General features: G+C 27.4%; 4 protein-coding genes and 1 long non-coding RNA gene across 6 annotated transcripts; 3 read left to right on the top strand and 2 right to left on the bottom strand.

The window, feature by feature from the left end:
• Positions 1-1,016: 1,016 nt before the first annotated feature.
• Positions 1,017-3,333, top strand: LOC107646038 (short-chain dehydrogenase reductase 3b). Its single transcript, XM_016350227.3, has 2 exons — positions 1,017-1,169; positions 2,207-3,333. The coding sequence occupies exons 1-2, from the start codon at positions 1,156-1,158 to the stop codon at positions 3,009-3,011; spliced, it is 819 nt and encodes a 272-aa protein (XP_016205713.1). The 5' UTR covers positions 1,017-1,155; the 3' UTR covers positions 3,012-3,333.
• A 252-nt stretch (positions 3,334-3,585) lies between these two features.
• On the top strand, positions 3,586-4,940 carry LOC107646039 (short-chain dehydrogenase reductase 3b-like). Its single transcript, XM_016350229.3, has 2 exons — positions 3,586-3,783; positions 4,014-4,940. The coding sequence occupies exons 1-2, from the start codon at positions 3,767-3,769 to the stop codon at positions 4,798-4,800; spliced, it is 804 nt and encodes a 267-aa protein (XP_016205715.1). The 5' UTR covers positions 3,586-3,766; the 3' UTR covers positions 4,801-4,940.
• Positions 4,941-8,398: 3,458 nt separating this feature from the next.
• On the bottom strand, positions 8,399-11,151 carry LOC148554600 (uncharacterized). Of its 2 annotated transcripts, XM_088489747.1 has the most exons (6): positions 10,812-11,148; positions 10,440-10,539; positions 10,168-10,235; positions 9,882-9,962; positions 9,071-9,124; positions 8,399-8,813 (listed from the first exon to the last, which is right to left on the bottom strand). In XM_088489747.1, the coding sequence occupies exons 1-5, from the start codon at positions 10,977-10,979 to the stop codon at positions 9,104-9,106; spliced, it is 438 nt and encodes a 145-aa protein (XP_088345873.1). In that variant the 5' UTR covers positions 10,980-11,148; the 3' UTR covers positions 8,399-8,813; positions 9,071-9,103. The 2 variants fall into 2 exon arrangements, 1 of the variants encoding a protein (XP_088345873.1); XR_015885795.1 differs by lacking the exon at positions 8,399-8,813 and having other exon boundaries at positions 8,919-9,124; positions 10,135-10,235; positions 10,812-11,151.
• Positions 11,152-13,895: 2,744 nt separating this feature from the next.
• On the bottom strand, positions 13,896-15,046 carry LOC148554601 (uncharacterized). The gene is made up of 3 exons (XR_015885796.1): positions 14,883-15,046; positions 14,547-14,710; positions 13,896-14,337 (listed from the first exon to the last, which is right to left on the bottom strand). It is a non-coding gene; the product is annotated as an uncharacterized LOC148554601 (long non-coding RNA).
• Positions 15,047-15,217: 171 nt separating this feature from the next.
• LOC107646040 (short-chain dehydrogenase reductase 3b-like) lies at positions 15,218-16,758 on the top strand. The gene is made up of 2 exons (XM_016350230.3): positions 15,218-15,375; positions 15,607-16,758. Exons 1-2 carry the CDS (start codon positions 15,362-15,364, stop codon positions 16,391-16,393), a joined length of 801 nt encoding a protein of 266 aa, XP_016205716.1. The 5' UTR covers positions 15,218-15,361; the 3' UTR covers positions 16,394-16,758.
• The last annotated feature ends 4,713 nt before the right edge of the window (positions 16,759-21,471 follow it).

Below are 21,471 nucleotides of genomic sequence, written 5' to 3' on the forward strand. Positions count from 1 at the left end.
ATACTATTTATTGTTTATAAAATTAAAATTATATTAGACAGACATCAATTATTAATATCGTTTCTTTATTAATCCATTATTTAGTTTTTAAGACACATGGATAGCTTCGTTGAATATTATTATAATTTTTTTAGCATCTTTATTTACCTATTTAATTTATAATTGTAAGAGTATTTTTTCAAAATTTAATAATTAAATTAAAACAGTAATGATAGTAATACTGATTTTATTTTATTTTTAATAATAATTAGATTAAATACATCTCCCTATAATATATATTAGCTTCACAATAATATAAAACGAAATAGACAAATAAAAACAAGAAGGTAGTTATAACTCGTAGAGTTGTGAAGAAAGGATAATAGAAAAAATTAAATTAAATTAATAAAGTGTGAGAATAAGTATGACAATAACCTCTCTTAAAATTGTATGTAAAATCTATAAATGAAGAAATCCAATAATCCATGATGCCGACAAGTAATCTAATATGTTCATAAATTCAGCCTGTAAGAGGAAAGGTGCAGAACACATTTTTAATTTAATAAACGTGTAATGCTTTCCTTTCTTTAAATAGGTACTAGTGAATAGTCAATAATAATATGAATGAATTCTCTTACTAAAGCTAATCACTGTTGGCATGATTTTCTCCACACAATGAAATAACGAGAATGGTTTAATTTACGGTGAAAATTTAAGTGCACTCAACTTTACGTGTAGTTGATAGTTGTGAGTGGTTAAATAATTTGAATAATTTAACTAAATTTTTATTTAATAATTTTCAGTTATCAACTTCACATAAAATTAAATACACCTGAGTTTTTACTTTAATTTAAGGGAATGGATTTTTTTAATTTTTTAATTTTTTTATAAAATGTATTTTTTTATCGTATACTTTTTAAGTGAGACAGAAAATATATAAAAAAAATATTAAATAATAAAAATTATATTTTATAATAAAAAAGCTGCGAATAAAAAAAATTGAGAGAATTCTATTCCTAATTTTAGCTTGGTTGCGGCGCCAAGTGTTCCCTATAAATTTTGGTGACTCCACAATAATAATCCACACAAGCCAACTAAAGAACTAAAGTATCCCAATTGTAAGAGCGAAGGTAGCATTGCACATCAAAGAAGAAAAGAGTAGCCATATCATTAGCAATGTCTATGCAAAGGTAACCAATGATGTTCAACATATATTTCTTCCAAAATATCTTCTCTATCATATTTTATGCTTTATACATCCATTCTGAATCATGTAGACTGGTATTTAGTTTGACAAAGTTTGAAGGTGTTCTTTGTTTTCTAGTAGTCATCTGATATTATCCATTAATATTGTTTGTGATTGATATTATCCCTCATGTTAAGAATCCTCATAATGTAACTTAGTTATGTTTGAATAAGGGAAACAATTAACAAATGATAACTTATTTTTTTATTGATACTGCTAAGAAAATAAAAAACAACTAGAATTTATCTTATTTAATATTTATGAATTACTGAAGTAATTAATGAATATTAAATAAAATAATTTTTAATTAATTTTGACTAAATTGTTACCAAATATTTTCGTTTTTCTATATACTTGTTCACATAACAAATGATAACTTATTGTCTAGGATTATTGTATTTTTTATTATAAAATTAATGAAAATTTAATTACAAATATTTATTTATCAATATAAAGATTCAATTTCAAAGTCTTAAACAGTAAGAATTTTATTAAAAATTTGATAAATTTTAGAGATAGAAAGAATAATTAAACATTTATTGAATGCAATACAAAACTATTCTATTAAAAAATTTAGTTATTATATATTATATATGGTGAAAACGCAAGTGCTAATAGTTGAGAACCGTTAAATAATGTGAATGATTTGATTAAATTTTTATCTAACGGTTCTCAATTATCAACTTCACGTAAAGTTGACTGCACCTAAGTTTCAATCCTTTTATATATATATATATATATTAGTTTCTGTATTTTTTTAATAAAATAATTAATTATCGAAATAATTAAAATAGAATAATTCTATTTTTACATTATTATAATTTAAATTTTTTATAAATACCAAATACATATTGTGACTTTTTAGTAGCTAACTAAAATATGTTAGTGTTCAAGTAGTTCAAGTGAGCACACAAAAAAATGCTCCTAGCTAGAAACATTTATCTTTGTACATATAATTATTCAACTTGGTATGATTTTTAGGTTGGAAGGAAAGGTGGCAATTGTGACCGGTGGAGCGAGTGGAATCGGAGCAGAAACAGTGAAGCTATTTGCCAAACACGGAGCATGCGTGGTTATAGCAGATATTCAAGATGACCTCGGTAAACAGGTTGCAACTTCCATTGGTACAGACAAGGTGAGTTACCGCCACTGCGACGTTAGAGACGAGAAACAAGTTGAAGAAACCGTTGCTTTCACCGTAGAAAAATACGGTGGCCTAGACATCATGTTCAGCAACGCCGGAGTTGCAGGTTCTCAAAGTAACGTCCTTGATATGGATTTGAATGATTTTGACAACACGATTGCAGTTAATCTGCGTGGATATGCAGTGTGCATAAAGCACGCTGCACGTGTCATGGTTGCAAGAAAGACACGTGGCTCCATAATATGCACCGCGAGTACGGTTGCAACGGTTTCTGTTGGAGGTTTTGATGGTAAGGGTTACGTTGCATCCAAGAGTGGTATTTTGGGGCTTGTGCGTTCAACTTGTGGTGACCTTGGAGAATTTGGGATTAGGGTTAATTCAATTTCACCCTATCTTATAGCTACCCCACTCGCAACTAGAGTTCTGAATCTGGATGCTAGTGAAGTTGAAGAGATTGCTGTTGCTGGTGCAAATTTGAAGGGGATTGTGTTGAAGCCGATCCATATTGCTCAAGCGGCTTTGTTTCTTGCTTCTGATGAATCTGCTTATATCAGTGGACACGACATGGTCGTTGATGGAGGTTTCTTGGGCGTTAATAAAACTTTTGGATTCATCCTAAAAGAAGAAGCTGCAAAAAACTAAGCAAATTAAATGAAAGATCAGATAAGATCGCAGTGTGTGTTGATGTTTCAGTATTATTGTATTATGATTATAGTTGTGCGTTGTGTGATTGCCACAATAAAGTAATATATCGATACAGATATATATCACCAGAAAAATAGATCATGAAATAAATTGAGATCATATTGTTCTGATCTCCCATATGTTGTATGATTGTTTCACATTGTGTTTGTTGAATTCAGTTGTCCCATGCATGCCTTTGATTGAGAAAGAGGTACTACGAAATGCTAAGTTTTTTCTTTTTTTTCTGAAAGCAAATAAATATTTTTACTCTACATCATTCATTTAATTCCATCTGAATTTACTAACATGAAAGGCAATGAATGGATCAGAGGATTGGCTTGCAAAACAAGTGACTGTTGAAATTTTGTAATTATTGGATCTAAAATCGCAATCAAGTCATGATGGAAGATGGACCTTTCTTCCACTCATGCCCGTCCACCAATAAGGATGGAAATTGTGTGGTCATTATTTCAGAATTGAATTTTCAATAAATACAAAATATATTATTATTACTCCCAACAAACACGTGCGAAGCTATTCAAGTAGTACCTAAACTCTTCTGTACCCAAATTCTAATCACCACTGGCTTTTATTTAATCAGAGTATTGATGAAATAACTAGCAGGACGCCTTCAACTTTTGCTTCTGTCAACAAGAGTTTCTCAATTGTAAGCCAGGTTTGCACATCAAAGCAGCGAAGCCATATTAATATCAATGTCGTCTAAGCAAAGGTAATTCTTAATATATATGACTGCACATATTTTTATTAGAAGCAAGTTGATCAAGCCACCGCTATACTAGTTTCAGCGTTTTACTGCCAATTTTATTCCTTAGTGACTAGAAAATAGTATGTTATATGAGTGGATTATGTGAATGAGTGATGTTAATTGGACCAATTAATTAGTAGATTTAATTTTAGCTTCTTAATCATACCTTGATGCAAATCTGCTTTGATTTTTAGGTTGGAAGGCAAGGTTGCAATTGTGACCGGGGGAGCAAGTGGAATAGGAGCAGAAGCAGCGAGGTTATTTGTGGAAAACGGTGCACTTGTTGTTATAGCAGATGTTAACGATGAATTGGGGCTTCAAGTTGCAAGTTCCATTGGCGTAGACAAGGTGAGTTACCATCACTGCGACGTTAGAGACGAGAAACAAGTTGAGAAAACCGTTGCTTTCGCCATGGATAAGTACGGAAGCTTAGACATCATGTTCAGCAACGCTGGAGTTATGGGCTCTCTCTGTAACATACTTGATTTGGATTTGAATGACTTTGATAACACAGTAGCTGTGAATGTTCGTGGAGCAGCGGCGTGTATTAAACATGCGGCACGTGTCATGGTGGAAAGAAAGACACGTGGCTCCATAATTTGCACTGCTAGTGTAGCTTCTATGGTTGCACTTGGTGGCGATTCAGCAGGTCATGGTTATAACACATCCAAACATGGCCTTGTGGGTCTTGTGCGTTCCGCGTGTGGTGAGCTTGGAGCTTATGGGATTAGGGTCAATCCGATTTCACCTTATGTTATGGCCACACCTTTGGCATGTGAAGCTCTTGGTATGGAAGCAAGCGAAGTTGAAAGTGCTGGTGTTGCTGGTGCCAATTTGCAGGGGATTGTGTTGAAGCCGATTCATGTTGCACAAACGGCTTTGTTTCTTGCTTCTAATGAATCGGCTTATATTAGTGGACACAATTTGGTCATTGACGGAGGTTTGTTAGCCGTTAATTGCCCTGTTTCAAAAAGTAAATGAAAATCTCGTAAAATATATATATCAAGATCACTCACTAAAATTAATCATTGTGTATCTATAAATTATTTAACTTATTTTTAATATGTGTTTTATATTTTAATATATATTTTATATTAAAAATAGTGACTAATTTTAATCCTTTTCTCTAATATATATTTAATATAATTATATATAATGTGATTAATTTATATGTTTATTAACGGTTTTGCTTCTTTACCTCTGAATGTAGCAAGCTAAGTTATATTTAATTATATTTAATATATCATTAAATTAAAACACCTTACAATATGTAGAAATAAAGATAGCAATAGGGTTTTATGGGTAGAGATCCTTCTCCAATTTCTTTTTTCATTTAGTAAAATACTTTTTGTTTTTACTGTATTTTTATTTTAAATTTTCATTTTTTTTTACAAAAGATATGATATTCGTGAGTATTCACTGATATTAATGTTTAATTTTTCTTTTTTTTTTAAAAAAAAAATTAATGCATTCATAATAAAATCTAACACAATTCAATCAAATGTATTAAAGTAAAACACAATTTAAACACAGATTTAACATAATTAACATGCACATAAAATTTTTAACATACAAATCAATGAAATAAATAAGTTTTCAACAAGAAAAAAAAGGAGAGGTGAAGATGAAGTTTGGCGAAGAGAGGAGAAACTATTATACTGTATGAGCTAGTATTATAATAGAAAAAAAAATTATTATAACAAAAATTAAAATTGTCAATTAAATAATGAGATTATTTTAGTTCAACCAGATAAAGGAGAATAAAAAATCAGAGTGTAAATTTATTCAGGTATTGTTTACAATAAAATATTACTATTGCAGCATAAATTAAATAAAAAAGTATCCAACACTCTTTAGGGAGAATCTTTATATACGTATATTCACAGTATACACATGCAGTGCAGAAGAGCAAAGTCTAGTATGAGTGGCGCAAGAGAGGCAATATTGGAGGGAGGAGGTTGTATGTCGTGCATTTGATATTTTTTAACAATTGAGTAGAGGTTGAGAAGAGGAAGGACGATAGCAGAATTAACGAATATAGTTCAATAGATAAAAAATTGGAATGTACAGAGAAAATAATATTTTGTTGGAGGTTCTGAGCGTAATATTACTTAACCGATAGCAAGATAAGATTATCAACAATTTAACATGATTAGTTTTCATATATAAAAAAAATGAGAAACACACGACTAGAAAATTGCTTATTATAAATAGATTTACAGATAGGTTTAATCTTTATTACAGACAAATTTTGGTTACTGATAAAATTATGGACGAATTTTATTCTTTTATAAAAATTTCATCGAAAATTATTTACCAACAGATTTTTTTTCATTACCGACAAATTTTTTTCGATAATCGTCCCCTCTATTTTGCTAAAAACGTTAATTTTTCTGACAAATTTTTTGTCGATAATTAGCGTTAAATTTTTCAACAGATTTTTCATCAGTAACTAACAACAGATTTTTCATCAGTAACTAGCATCAGATTTTTCGACAGATTTTCTGTCTATAATTGAAGCCTGGAAAAACATTCCAAACTCTGAATACAGACAAAAACAAATTTTTTTTTTAGATTTTTCCATTGCAAAATAAACCTGTGTTCATACAAAATAAATATAAATTTAATAAATACAAATTTTCATCTATCTTGTATTCGAACATTTATAATATTTTAAAAAATAAACAAATTTATCGTATTATTAAACTAAAAAAAAAGTACTATAATAAACAAGTAAGTCAATATAATTCAAAACATAAACAAAGTGTATATTGATACATCAACTATAATTCTCAGTGTATTATTCAACCATACTAAAAACTATCAACTATATTCGTTAGTGTCATCTTCATCCTCATCATCATCATAGTCCTCATCCAAAGAGATTGAAGGTGGCGGTGACAACAATAGTAGAACAACACTAAAACTACTTGACACTGTAACCTTCTTGTAATAGCTATCATAAGTCTCATTTTATCTCTTTTGTTTCAACTTTTTCTTCTTGATCTTTAAAATAATGGCAAATTCTATGGTATGGTTAGTTGAAGATATCCATACGTCTAGATCTTACGTGGACTTGGTATGCTATGGACGCGTGCAAGGGGACCAGCAACGTTAATGTTGCTGAGCAGGCAGAATGGCTGACACAAGTAGTGGGGTGCAGCCTTTTGAAATGCTTTTCGGATGGGATTATTGAAGTAAAGACAGTTGGTTAATTTAATGATATAATTTACCTTTTTTGGGTGATGGGCCAAAAAAATGCCCAGGGTTTGGTTTTTTTTATGAGTGCTTTTGAGTTTGGATGTCCAATAGAGTTTAAAGAGGTCTTGGAACATTAGAACCACAAACCAAAAAAAAAAGCTGAGTTCATCTGGTCTCTGTGCCAAAATATTTTCCTATAATAAAAAATATATTATATTTCTTGGGTGAACGTAATGTTAGTTTCTATTTTTGTATTGTGTCTGATATGTTCTATATTATAGGATACTAATTTGATGTTAAAATAAGAGAAAATTTTATTCTTCTTCCCTGTGAGATGATAAAATGATATTTTTATTTTATTTTATAAATGTACATTTCTCTTCCTTCTAACTTTTAAAAAACTTCTTCTTTAATTTATTTTAAATTTTTTGTATTAACTAATATTAATTTTATCTATTCTTAAGAAAAAATAAATTATTTTTTGAAAAAATACCCATTAACAAAAATGGTATTTTTTATCATTAAATTTTGCTTATCAAAATATCCTTTAATAAATTATTTTTTATTAATTAAATTGTATTTTTATTAAAATATTTTTTAAAAAATTATTAATTAAATTATTTTTTTCTAAGATACTTACTCTTTAATGATTTTTTTAATTATTAAATTGTGATTTTACCAAAACTTTTGTAAACAATTATTTTTATATTTTATTATTAATTTTTTTATATCAATATATATTAATTGTTATAACAATTAATAAAAAATTTTAGTAAGATTATTTTTCAATATCAATATATATTAATTGTTATATATATTAACAGTGGTAAAATTTTTTATTTAATGTTAAAATAATATATATTGATATCGAAAAATTAATAGTAAAATATAAAAATAATTGTTTACAAAAATTTTGTAAAATTACAATTTAATAATTAAAAATTATTGAAGGGTAGGTATCTTAGAAAAAAAATAATTTAATTATTAATTTTTTTAAAAGTATTTTAATAAAAATACAATTTAATCAATAAAAAATAATTTATTAAATAATATTTTGGTAAGCAAAATTTAATGATAAAAAATACCATTTTTGTTAATGGGTATTTTTTTAAAAAATAATTTATTTTTTCTTAAAAAATAGATAAAGTTAATATTAGTTAATACAAAAAATTTAAAATGAATTAAAGAGAAAATTTTTTAAAAATTAGAAAGAAGAGAAATATACATTTATAAAATAGAAAAAAAAAGTATCATTTTATTATCTCATAGGAAAGGAGAATAAAATTTTCTCTTATTTTAACATCAAATTAGTATCTTATAATATAGAATATATCAGACACAATACAAAAATAGAAACTAACATGACGGGCACCCAAGAAATGTAATATATTTTTTATTATAGGAAAATATTTTGGCACAGAGACCAGATGAACTCAGCCTTTTTTTTGGTTTGTGGTTCTAATGTTCCAAGACCTCTTTAAACTCTATTGGACATCCAAACTCAAAGCACTCATAAAAAAAAACAATCCTTGGGCATTTTTTCGGCCCATCACCCAAAAAAGGTAAATTATATCATTAAATTAACCAACTGTCTTTACTTCAATAATCCCATCCGGAAAACATTCCAAAAGGCTGCACCCCACTACTTGTATCAGCCATTCTGCCTGCTCAGCAACATTAACGTTGCTGGTCCCCATTGCACGCGCGTCCATAGCATACCAAGTCCACGTAAGATCCAGACGTATGGATATCCTCGACTAACCATACCATAGAATTTCCCTAAAATAATTACTCTGTATAAAAAAAATCTTAGGTTACAAGTGAAACTTAGTTTGTTCAACAGTTATTTAGTAGTACCATGATTATTGATTACGGATAAGGACCAATGGGGATTTTACCAAAGAAACGCAATTAATCACAGATATTGAGAATTTTTCATCTTTCAACAACAAAGCTAAAAGTGCATCAAACGACACATAATCAGATGGAATGGATTGATTGATGTATTTGAAAAGGATAGAACTACTAATGTTCATAAAATTCTTCATACCACATGCCAATCTTCCACCAGCATTTCCAGTGGTTAAGCTGAGTTCCTTCCCACCTGCAAAAGCATAAGTAAAATGTAAATTAGGCTAAAGTAAAAGCAATCTATCAGTTTCTTTCTGCTTCTGGATTTCGAACATGTAATACACGAATAGTTGACGGGGATTCTCCGAAGAAAAAACGGATTATGGGAGTGTGTGACTTGAACTATTGATTGGATTGCGCAGATGGATGACTTTTTCATATCTGCCACATTTTAATTTGCAATAAAATGTGTCTCTTTTCTTTTGGTAGGAGGAGAAATTACCAAACGTCTAGCATTCCCTCACGCTTGGCGCCAATGAGTCCTTTAAAAAAAAAAAGACTATGCCTTCGCCAAATAAATATTAAGTAATAATAGCATGGCATTTCGAGTTCGATATTAATTTTTTCTCAAAAACCATTTATATTCATTCAATAATTTAAAATTTTCACATATTCAAAAATATTAATATATAATCAATATTACTATAAAATCATATCATATATAATAGAGAATATTATATAATTTCTAAGTTTTCATGTAAAAAAAAGTTTGAATTTCAATATCTATTTTCTTTAAACTTGACCATAATGCCTGCATGTAATAATAGCACCATTTATATCAACAAACTAAGCTAGTCACCATAATAGGCCTAACTACTATAAGATTCTACTAAAATTATTTATTCAAGCATTAAATATTTTATTCTTAAAAATAAAATTCTACTAAAGAAGATAAATAAAAAAGTACTTTAAAAGAAAATTATATGAACTAGGATTTGCTAGGATCAAACCTCTACTTGGACTATAGCATCGGGCTTAATCCAACGACTCCAAAAGCTTTCATCATCTTCATCATTACAAAAATTGGCCACCTGAAAACAAGAAAATTAAACAGTTGAAATACGCAAGTAATTTACCAACCTGTGAAATTATTTTAATCCTTGATAAAATAAAAAAGAAAAACAAGGTTAGGAAGTGTCAAAGAGATTAATTGAAATCACTGGACAAGGTTAAGTAAAACAAGAAGCATAAAGTGTAGCATACCAGCATCATCTCATAAGGTTAAGTAATGCATACCATTGCAACCTCTAAGACCCCACCCAAGGCCAGGCCATCAATGGCAGCAACAGAGGGTTTCCTTGACGCTGAATGAGGAAGTTTGTTAATTCAACATATCAGAAACTGTCAAATGAACGGTGAATAAGAAATTTGACAATAATTGTGTACGTTCTACAGTATCAGTGATGATTTCTATTGAAATAAACATAATAATAGCATTGGAAAATCAGTATAAACATAATAATAAAGACCCATGAAAAATAAAAGAAATAAAAAACTAAAGTTAGTACATTTTGCTGCTTGAATTCCAGAGCCCATTAATTCTCCTCCAATGATTGCAACCTTCTTAACTTTCCTTAGAACCAGACCACGATCAGTGATCCCAGGTACCTATCCAAACCAAGACATGTTTAAGCAGAAGATGCTATAAGTGAAAACAAAGAAAGCACTAGCACCTTGGGAATTGGATATTTCATATATAATAGCATTTATATAGAAATCAAGTATGTGCATCAGGGTAGCTAATCTTGGTTCAAAACATTATTCATCGCCATATTACCCTCTTAGGGTAATCAGAAATACAAAGCCTCAAAACTACTGATTAAGACATGTATTGTAGAACAGAAAAATAAGCATGAAGTCAAAACACAATTTCAACCAACCTTGGTTGTTCCTCTTTGAGCAAAGAATATACGAACCAGGCTTTTGCATGTATCCAAACTGAAAGTTATAGTGAATTTTCGAATTCCATTCTGTAGAACTGCAATAATAACAGGAAAATTGAGAAGTTCTTTTGTGAGGTTGTGACTTCTTTTCTTTTCAATAAACATTAAAGAAAAAAATGAGCCAAGTTAAACAAGCTATTGTAGAAAGGTAGGTCTTTGTTGGCCAAAGTTATAGTGGCTAAAAGTGACTGAATTTTGACTAACTAATAAATACATGACATGTGAAGAGTTTGGTGGAAGTTGTTAGTTAGAGTGATGGGTCTATTGTTAGTGATTATTGCAGGACAAAAAAGTAAATAAACTGACCAAAATAATGTATATATCATGTGGGCTTTTTTTTGAAGAAAAAAATTTGTTAGTATTTTTTAAGTAGTTAATTCCAAAACAGTAATGGTTGGGGTTTAGTGTGAAAATCTATTATAATGTTAGATTAATAAAAGATCATGAACTATTAATGATAAGAGTAATTTAAAAAAAAATAAGAACTAAATCATGTAATATTTATGTAAGCTCTTACTATTAATATATTTGTGACATGAATTATATGAGAATATAAATTTATAAAATATTAAAATTTTATAATAAAATATTTTTATTTTAAATAAAAATAACTATTAAATAGTATTGTTGATTTTATCATAGTTATTATTATTTTTGTTCTTATTATTATTATTATTATTATTATTATTAAAATAATAATTTTACTAATGCTATGCCCTAATATTTTTAGAATCACACTGTATAAATCTGGTTAGACTTTTATAAATTTTTTTTATTATAATTATTTGTTATTTTAAAATTTTTAAAATATAAAAAATTTATATTGAAATACCAGATTAGAAAGTTATATATGGGTTACTTTTTTCGAAAACGAAATTTATTATGGTTTAAATTTATATATGTTTGTAGATATGCAATTTTATTTAAGTTCCAGTCAAATACAAAATATGAATTTCAGTTTTTATTCATTTTTATTCTATTTTTATCTTTTATTGTAATATGTAGGAGACAGTTGTGGTCTTAGCCATCCAAAAATTTTAAAGAACTATGACTACATATGAGATATATGTCTAAAGAAATAAAAAATATTATGTAATTTAGTAACTTTATATGTATTAATTTTTTATTATATAATAGATTTATATCTTAATTATTTAGCTCTCTAATATTTTTTACTTAACCAATTTAATATTATACACTCAAGTTTTTATACTTATCAAATTAGTTTTTATATATTTATCTCTATATCTATTTTTAAGAAAAATTGTTTGTTCTTTTAATAATAACATATTTAACATTTATATTATTATATAAAATATTAGCGATGACTTATAGAATTATGTTCTGATAATTATATTGTGTATCTTAGATGTTATTTTTTGCAAAAAAATATTCAGTTTTTCGTTTAATTTTACATTCTTTAAAAAAAAATTACCAAACTTTTTTTTATCTTAACTTATTTAATTCTAGCTATCATTTTATTTTGATATTCGTATCTTATATTTGATAACAGTATTATACCTTTAAGTAATTAATAATTTATGATTTTTTTCAAGTAATTTTAATTAATAATTTTTGTAACTAAATACACTATAAATGTTTGGTCCATTATAATTTTATAATATATTATCAATATGTTGTCTCTTTTATGTAATTCTCATATTAAAAATGATATTATAAAAAATAATTTATAAGATTTTTTCTTTATATTTGGATAAAATCAATTCAATAACTATATATTATTCCTAAATTACTTTTATGTAATGAAAAAATCTAAAAAAGAAGTTAAAAAATTTGTCTATACTTCGACCCCTCCATATTAAAAATCCTAGATCCGTCCTTGGTAATCTAATATAAAAATATTTTATACACTATTATGATTAAAATATTTTTTACCGTAATTTTACACGAATATCCTAAAAAAACACGAGTGACTCTTTTTGTTTTATATTTTTACGTTTTCTGCTTCTCAATGCCATTTCTTCCTTAGTTTTAAAACTTATATCATGGAATTAACGAATAATATGTATAATCATGGATATACAAATTAAAAAATAAAAAATTTTTAGTTAAATAAAAATTAACAAATTAATATCTTAAAAAAACATAAACGTTGATAAAAACTAACAAATTTACTTCATGTGGTTTTGTAGATTTTATATTTGTTTCTTTAAAATTTTATACAAAGACCACGTTTTATATAAATATTAAGAGAAAAAATAAAATTAACAGTGAAGTCAGTTTTAAGACAATCTGGTATAATTGATTTTTCACTAGTTTATTTAAGTAAATTATAGAAGGTATGACATTATGAATTCAAGATTTACGGATGTCAGTTTTAGTGGATTCACAAAGTAAAAAAGCAAATCTTATTAATAAAACTATTATGAAGATTTTTAATAAGAGTAATGTTATATGACTAACAAGTATTATTATTTTTTGTCAGCACTTAGTCGCAGAGGCGGAACTATATGAAATATTAGAGGGGGGCAAAAAATATTTACACAATAAAATAAGACTAAAATAAAAATTTTAAGGGGGTCTAAACTGAAATTTACATATAATTTACAAGTAAAAAAATTAAAATTAGGGGAGCTACTGCCCCTTTCCTCCTACCTGGCTCCGTCCCTGCTTAGTCGATAATAATTTGTACTCATATTTATAGAAATTTTGTACACAATAAACATACACTTTACACATATGTTTATTAAAGTTTTGCACATACACATGAATCATTACCATTTGCACTCAAAATTTTTAGAGTTTGAATATATAAATTAATAAAATTTATCTGTTAAAAATAATTTAATATTTATATTCACCAAAATATAAACAAAACTACTAAAAATTACTAATTTTCAAAAATTTTTCTTTTATTAATAATAATAATAATAATAATAATAATAATAATAATAATAACCATGATAATATCAATAATACTGTTTAATAGTTATTTTTATTCAAAAAAAATATTTTCTTATAAAATTTTAACATTTTATAAATTTATACTCTCATATAATTTATGCCACAAATACATTAATAGTAAGAGTTCACATAAATATTACATAATTTAATTCTTTTTTTTTTATTACTTTCATTATTAATAGTTCATGATCTTTTATTAATCTAACATTATAATAGATTTTCATACTAAAGTCCAACCATTAAAGTTTTGGAATTATCCACTTAAAAAATACTAACAGAATTTTTTTTCTTCAAAACAAAGGCCCACATAATTTTGGTCAGTCTATTTACTCTTTTGCCCTGCTACTCACTAACAATAAGGCCTATCACTCTAACTAACAACTTTCACCCAACTCTCCACATATTATGTGTTCATTCGTCAGTCAAAATTTAGCCACTCTTAGTCACTATAACCTTGGCCACCAAAGAATTACCCTTGTAGAGAAGCTAGCAATTGACAAACTTTATCCTGAGAACTTTGAAAGCAAGTTGGAGAAACCTGAGTTGGTTCATGATGTTCAATACCAGTAAAACAAATCAATTATTCAACAGAGAATATTCAAAAATTTTAATAACCATGCTTCAATTTATAATATAAAGCTAGCAAATGAATCACAATCTTTTAATGATGGTTTCCAAAAAAAAGAGATAAAAATGACATAGAAAAGAAATGTCACAGGCACAGCATTGCATGCAAGAGTCATATACCTTTTTAAGATCAGCCAGAATCAGTGGGCTGACGTTCCTTTGAAATCAAACTCCATTTTTGCAATGTCAAACTCCATTTCTTCTTTGTGTCGCTCAGCCATCACTACAACAGTTCCTCCACCCAGGCTCTCATTGGCTATGGCAAGTTGATTTAGTAATGAACCCTGCACACCCAGTCATATTATTGTGGTTCAGATGCATGACAAATTAAAAGATCCAAATGGAGATGCACAAAATCTTGATAAAAATAAATAAATAAATAAACAGCTGACATATGTTTGAATTGTTTCGTTTTTAATGATAATGCATTGGCAGATAGTAATTCCGGAATTTTACCAATTTATCAATCCAGCCAAGAATTAAAGTATGATTTTGCTCAACTACCTCACTTTTTCCTTTCCTCAGTGACTCGAACTTCTCAGAAATGGCACTCAAGTCATGACGGTTGAAATTGTGTAATTATTGGATCCAAAATTTACTGGATCTAAAATCGCACTCAAGTCATGATGGAATATGGACCTTTCTTCCCCACATGTCCGTCCACCAATAAGGATAGAAATTGTGTGGTCATTATTTCATAATCGAATTTTGAATGAATACAAAATACATTATTACTCTCAACAAAAACGTGCGAAGCTATTCAAATAGTAACTAAACTGTTATGTACCCAAATTCTAATCGCCACTGGCTTTTATTCAATCAGAGTATTGATGAAATAACTAGCAGGACGCCTTCAGCTTTTGCCTCTGTCAACAAAAGTTTCTCAATTGTAAGCCAGGTTTCCACATCAAAGCAGCGAAGTCATATTAATATCAATGTCTAAGCAAAGGTAATTCTTAATTAATTCTTAATATGACTGCACATATTTTTATCAGAAGCAAGTTGATCAAGCCACCGCTATACTACTTTCAGCGTTTTACTGCCAATTTTATTCCTTAGTGACTTAGAAAATAGTACGTTATATGAGAGGATTATGTGAACAAGTGATGTTGGACCAATTAATAGTAGATTTAGTTTAGTTTCTTAATCATACCTTGATGCAAATCTGCTTGATTTTTAGGTTGGAAGGCAAGGTTGCAATTGTGACCGGGGGAGCAAGTGGAATAGGAGCAGAAGCAGCGAGGTTATTTGTGGAAAATGGTGCATTTGTTGTTATAGCAGATGTTAACGATGAATTGGGGCTTCAAGTTGCAAGTTCCATTGGCGTAGACAAGGTGAGTTACCATCACTGCGACGTTAGAGACGAGAAACAAGTTGAAGAAACCGTTGCTTTCGCTATCAAGAAATATGGAAGCCTAGATATCATGTTCAGTAACGCTGGAATTGCAGGCTCTTTCTATAAAATACTTGATTTGGATTTGAATGACTTTGATAACACAATAGCTGTGAATGTTCGTGGAGCAGCGGCGTGTATTAAATACGCGGCACGTGTCATGGTGGAACGAAAGACACGTGGCTCCATAATTTGCACTGCTAGTACAGCTTCTGTGGTTGCACTTGGTGGCGATTCAGCTCCTTATGGTTATAACACATCCAAACATGGTCTTTTGGGTCTTGTGCGTTCCACGTGTGGTGAGCTTGGAGCTTATGGGATTAGGGTCAATTCGATTTCACCTTCTTATTTGGCCACTCCTTTGGCATGTGACGCTCTTGGTATGGAAGCAAGCGAAGTTGAAAGTGCTGTTGTTGCTGGTGCCAATTTGCAGGGGATTGTGTTGAAGCCAATTCATGTTGCACAAACGGCTTTGTTTCTTGCTTCTGATGAATCTGCTTATATTAGTGGACACAATTTGGTCGTTGACGGAGGTTTGTTAGCCGTTAATAGCCTTGTTTCAAAAAGTAATTGAGAATCTCGCAATATGCCAATATATAAGAATTTCAATTTTCGGAAGTTTAAATTTTACTTTAGAGAGTAAAGAGTAAAGTGTGATCTTCTATTTTTGAATAGTTTTTCTTTTATATTTATTATTGGTCCCACTTATAAAATCAATAGTGAGAGATCACACTTTATTCTCTAAAGTGAAATTCAAATTTTAGAGGATCCAAATCCTATATATTGAGTGCTAAGCCAAACAGATTTTGTAATTTATAATAATCAATTAATCATTATTATCAATGTTTTTGATGGTATGAAATTAATTGATTATTATACACTATTAGATTACATCTAATAGTGTAGAATTATTCATTTTTATTTTGATTAAAAATTGACCAAATTTATATAAAAGTACTGGCCATTTAAATCTTTATTTATATATATATATATATATATATATATATATATATTAAAAAATTTATCTAACAAAAATGCTATTTCTATATGAAATAGTTACTATATCACAAAACTATACTCGTTTAATTTATTTTCAACGTATATTTTATTATTTTATATTCTAACATATATTTTATATTAATAACTAATTTTAGCGATTAATTTTAATATATAACTAATATGAATGTCTATATAATATGGTTAATTTACATGCTTATTATTCGTTTTGTATCTCCACCTCCGAATTTTGGAATCTAGTAAATTAAGTTACATTTAATTATAAAAAAAATATACGGGTCAACATTTTTATTAAAATTTAGTCAATATTTAATTATTAAAAAAATAAATATTTTATATTATTAAATATAATTTTATATTATTAAAAATATTAATAATTATTAATTAATAACTACACATAACAAATTTTACCGAGGACTCTTCTTAATTATATTCAATATAAAGTCAAATTAAGATGCTGTGCAATATGCACAAATAAAAATAGCAATAGAACTCTATGATGTGGGGGCCCCACTCCTATCTCTCGTTTTTAATGCATTTTCGTCGTAAGTTTTTGTTTAATTTCTTTTTGGGGGAGACAGATACTAGCAAGTAGCCATATATATTAAGGTTTAATTTTTTTTTTTTGAAAAAATCAACACAATTATAATAAAATTATCATAATTCAACTAAATATGTTAAATTAAAACACAATCTAAATATAAATTTAACATAATTAACATGCATATAAAATTTTCAATATACAAATTAATAAAATAACATAAAATAAACAAATTTCCAACAAGGGGAGAGGAGAGGCGAAAACGAAGCTTGGTGAAGAAGAGAAGACTATTATGCTGTCCAAGCTAAAATTATAATAGAAGAAAATAATTATTATAACAAAAATTAAAATTGTCAATCAAACGATCAGATTATCTCAGTTTAACAATGTAAAAGAGAATAAAAAAACCAAAGTGTAAATTTCTTCAGATATTATGTATTTACAATAAAATGTTACTATTACAGTATAAACTAAAAAGAAAATGAATCTAACACTTTTTAGGGAGATCAATCTTTACACACGTTTATTCACAGTGTACATAAAATACAGAAAAATAGACAAAACGTAGTGTGAGAGTTGTGCAAGGGAGGCAACGCTGGAGGGAGGAGGCTGTATGTCATGCATTTGGTACTTCTGAGCAATTGAGTAGAGACAGTTGTTGAGGAGAGGAGAAGAGCGGCGACAGAAATAACGAATGTACAAATACAATGGATGAAAATTTGGAATGTATCACAACATTGAAGAGAAAATAATATTTTGTTGGAGGTTATGGGCGTAATATTATTGAAGAGAAAATAGGAATATTAACATGGTGAGCTTTCATATATAGAGATAAGAAGGGAAGGGGTTCAATAATGGCTATAGAACGTGATTTTTGTATAATTTCAGGGAGTAAAATGAAAAAAAAAAAATAGACACCAAATTTCTATATTTTTTTAATTTATTAAATATTAAATGAAATAAAATGTTAGTAATTGCAGCATAAATTTAATTTAAAAAAAAAATCCAACACTCGATAACATTGTAAGAAAAAATAGTTATTATAATAAAAATTAAAGTAACGAATTATATAATAAAAGCATATCCATTCAATCATAATAAAACAATAAAAATAAAAATTTAAATTTATTAGTTATTAAATAAAATAAAAATATTATTATTTACTGCATAAACTAAATAAAAAAATATTCAATATTTTTAGAATAAAATAAAATTAATCATAAAAATGAAAATGAATAAATAAATATAAGTGATAGCAAAATAAAAATATTAGTAAGATAGGAGTTTAATAACTACTACAGAACGAAATTTTTTTATAAAATAAAATATATATTAAAAGTATATAAAATAATATATATTAGTTAATTTTCTTTTACACATATTATTTTAGTATTCAATTATATATTTTTTAAACATATAAATTTAATTAAAGCATAACATTTACCTAGTAAGTAATTATTATTATCTTAGTAATCCAAATATTTAATTTAATATAAATATCTTACTTTTTTTTCGTTTTTTTTTTTGGACAAGTACTTTTTTTTTTCGTTGAATATTATTATTTATTAAACCAAAGTATTATATAGAAAGAAAAAGCCCAATCCAATATAATCACGTTTTTCAGATTTGGAAAAGAGGAGGGTTTGACCAAAAAAAAAAAAAAGTAAAAGAGGAGGGGAAGGAGGGAGAGCCTACCAGTGAGGGTAGGTGAAGGAGGAGAGGTTCGGAAGGGGGAATAGATTCTCTCAATTGTTAAAAAAAATTGAGTATAAAGTGTGTTTTTAACTCATTGTTCTCTCTCATATTTATTCTTGGTCATACTTCTAAAATTAATGGTAAAAGATCACAGTTTATTCTTTCAATTGTGAAAAAAAATGGAGAGCATCAATTTCCTTCAGAAATTTAAATATAATTAGGAGTAAATTATTATTTTTATTCATAAAATTTTAAATTTTGATAAATTTATCTATAAAAAAATTATTATTTTATCTAAAAAATTATTATTTTATCTAAAAATTATCTAAACACTAAAAATTACTTAAAAATTTAAAATTATTTTTTTTTCAATTCTAACCTCAACACCCATTTCTCAAATTTTAACTCTCCCTTTGTTTTTCTTTATAGATTTCACTATTTCTTTCACTAATATCACCACTGCCATCAACTGTTGTTAGAGTGAGGAGTTTATAAGATGATTAGATAAGAAACCCATTAACTTACTACCTTAAAGTTTTGAGTTGAATGTGATGTCTTCTCATTTTATATTCTCTCACTTGATTCTTCCCCGACGTCTTTCCGGTGGTCGAGAGCTCCCACAGTGGCCCAACAAAATGATTTCAGAGTCCATGGTTTAATCGATTTGGTTTAAGGAGTATTCAAGGTGAAACATCGAAAGTCTTCATGGCAAAAGTGTGGTCTAGGTGGCGTGTCCCGTGGTGTTTTGCGGCAATGTGATGGACGAATACTCGTGGTAGAGGAGCTAGAGAGAGGGAGAGTTGATGTTTGATGTGGAGACTCACACTTAAGGGGGAGATTGTTAATGTTGCAAATGTGATAAGTGTATGAAATTAGTCTCACATCAAAGAAAGCAAGGAAAAGTGATGAGTATATAAGATGAGAGACCCATCAATTTATTATCTTAAGGATTTGAGAAGGATTTGAGTTGGATGTGATGTTTTTTCATCTTATGTTATCTCATTTGATTCCTCCCTGAATTCTCTCTGGTTTAAAATATATGTTAGAATATAAATACACATTGAAAATAAATTAAACTGATTTTAGTGTACAAATAACATTTTTGTTTGTTTTTTTAGGTAATTTTTTAATGTTTGGATAATTTTATCATACGGAATCATCTTTTATGGGTAGAAAATTGTAGTTTGATTCCTCCCCGAATTCTCTATAATTTAAAATACATGTTAGAATATAAATACATATTGAAAATAAATTAAACTAATTTTAGTATACAAATAACATTTTTGTTCGGCTTTTTAGGTGATTTTTTAATGTTTGGATAATTTTATCATATAGAATCATCTTTTATGGATAGAAAATGGTACTTTCTTTTTTTTCATTGATAAATTTGTCGGCGTTTAAAACTTTCGTAGTAGAAATGACAATTTACTCTATAATTAAGAAAAGAAAATGATTAGAGAATACCAACTCTATATACACCAAAGTAGCTAACTTTTTTTAAATAAAAATTAATTTTAAAACTTCAAAAACTAGTTTTACTTTAAAAAATACGTGCTCTTCCATTCCCCTTCACTTCTATTTTCCTTTCTCTCAGCATCTATTCATCTTTTTCTCCTTTTTTTCTCTCTGCACCAGTCGCTCATCATATTTTCTTCTTTTTCTTTCTTAAATTTTGAATGATTTTTAATAGTTTTAGATATTTTTTTTAGTTTTCGAACATTTTTTTCTTATGTTTTAAAAAATAACATTCAAAATTTAACAGAAAATATCTAAAATCATGAAAAATTATTTGAGACCTCTTCTAAAATTTAAACATTTAAAATCTAAAAATATTGCTTGTTTTTATTTATTTTTTAATTTATATTCCTAAAAAAAACATATGAAACCTCTAAAATCTAAATATTTGAAACCTAAGTATAAAAAATATCTGAAACATAGGTATAAAAATATCTAAAATGATGCATTTATTTTTAATAGTTTGCTTTTATTTTCTTTTAATTGTATATTCTTTAAAAAAAATTCAAAATCTCTAAATTTTAAACATCTGAAATTCAGTAATAAAAAATATCTAAAATTATATTTTTTTAATAATGTGCTTTCTTTTACTTTTAATTATCCCATAAGAACATCTTAAACCTTTAAAAGTTAAATATCTGAAATTTAAGTATAAGAAACATTCAAAAGTAATGTGTTCTTTTTTTACCATAATTAAAATAATTTTTTTATTGTGTTTAAATTTTGGGCTTTTTTTTGTTAGATTTTATAAATTTTTTAAAAATAATTTTAGATATTTTTTTGTTATATTTTGGATTTTTTTTGTTATATTTTAGATTTTTTTTACAGTGATTTTGAAAGTTTTTTTCATTTAGTTTTAGAAAAACGTTGGAGACGTATTAGAA

This window comes from Arachis ipaensis, chromosome B6, assembly GCF_059453495.1.
Source record: "Arachis ipaensis isolate K30076 ecotype BB chromosome B6, ASM5945349v1, whole genome shotgun sequence".
NCBI lineage: Eukaryota > Viridiplantae > Streptophyta > Magnoliopsida > Fabales > Fabaceae > Arachis > Arachis ipaensis.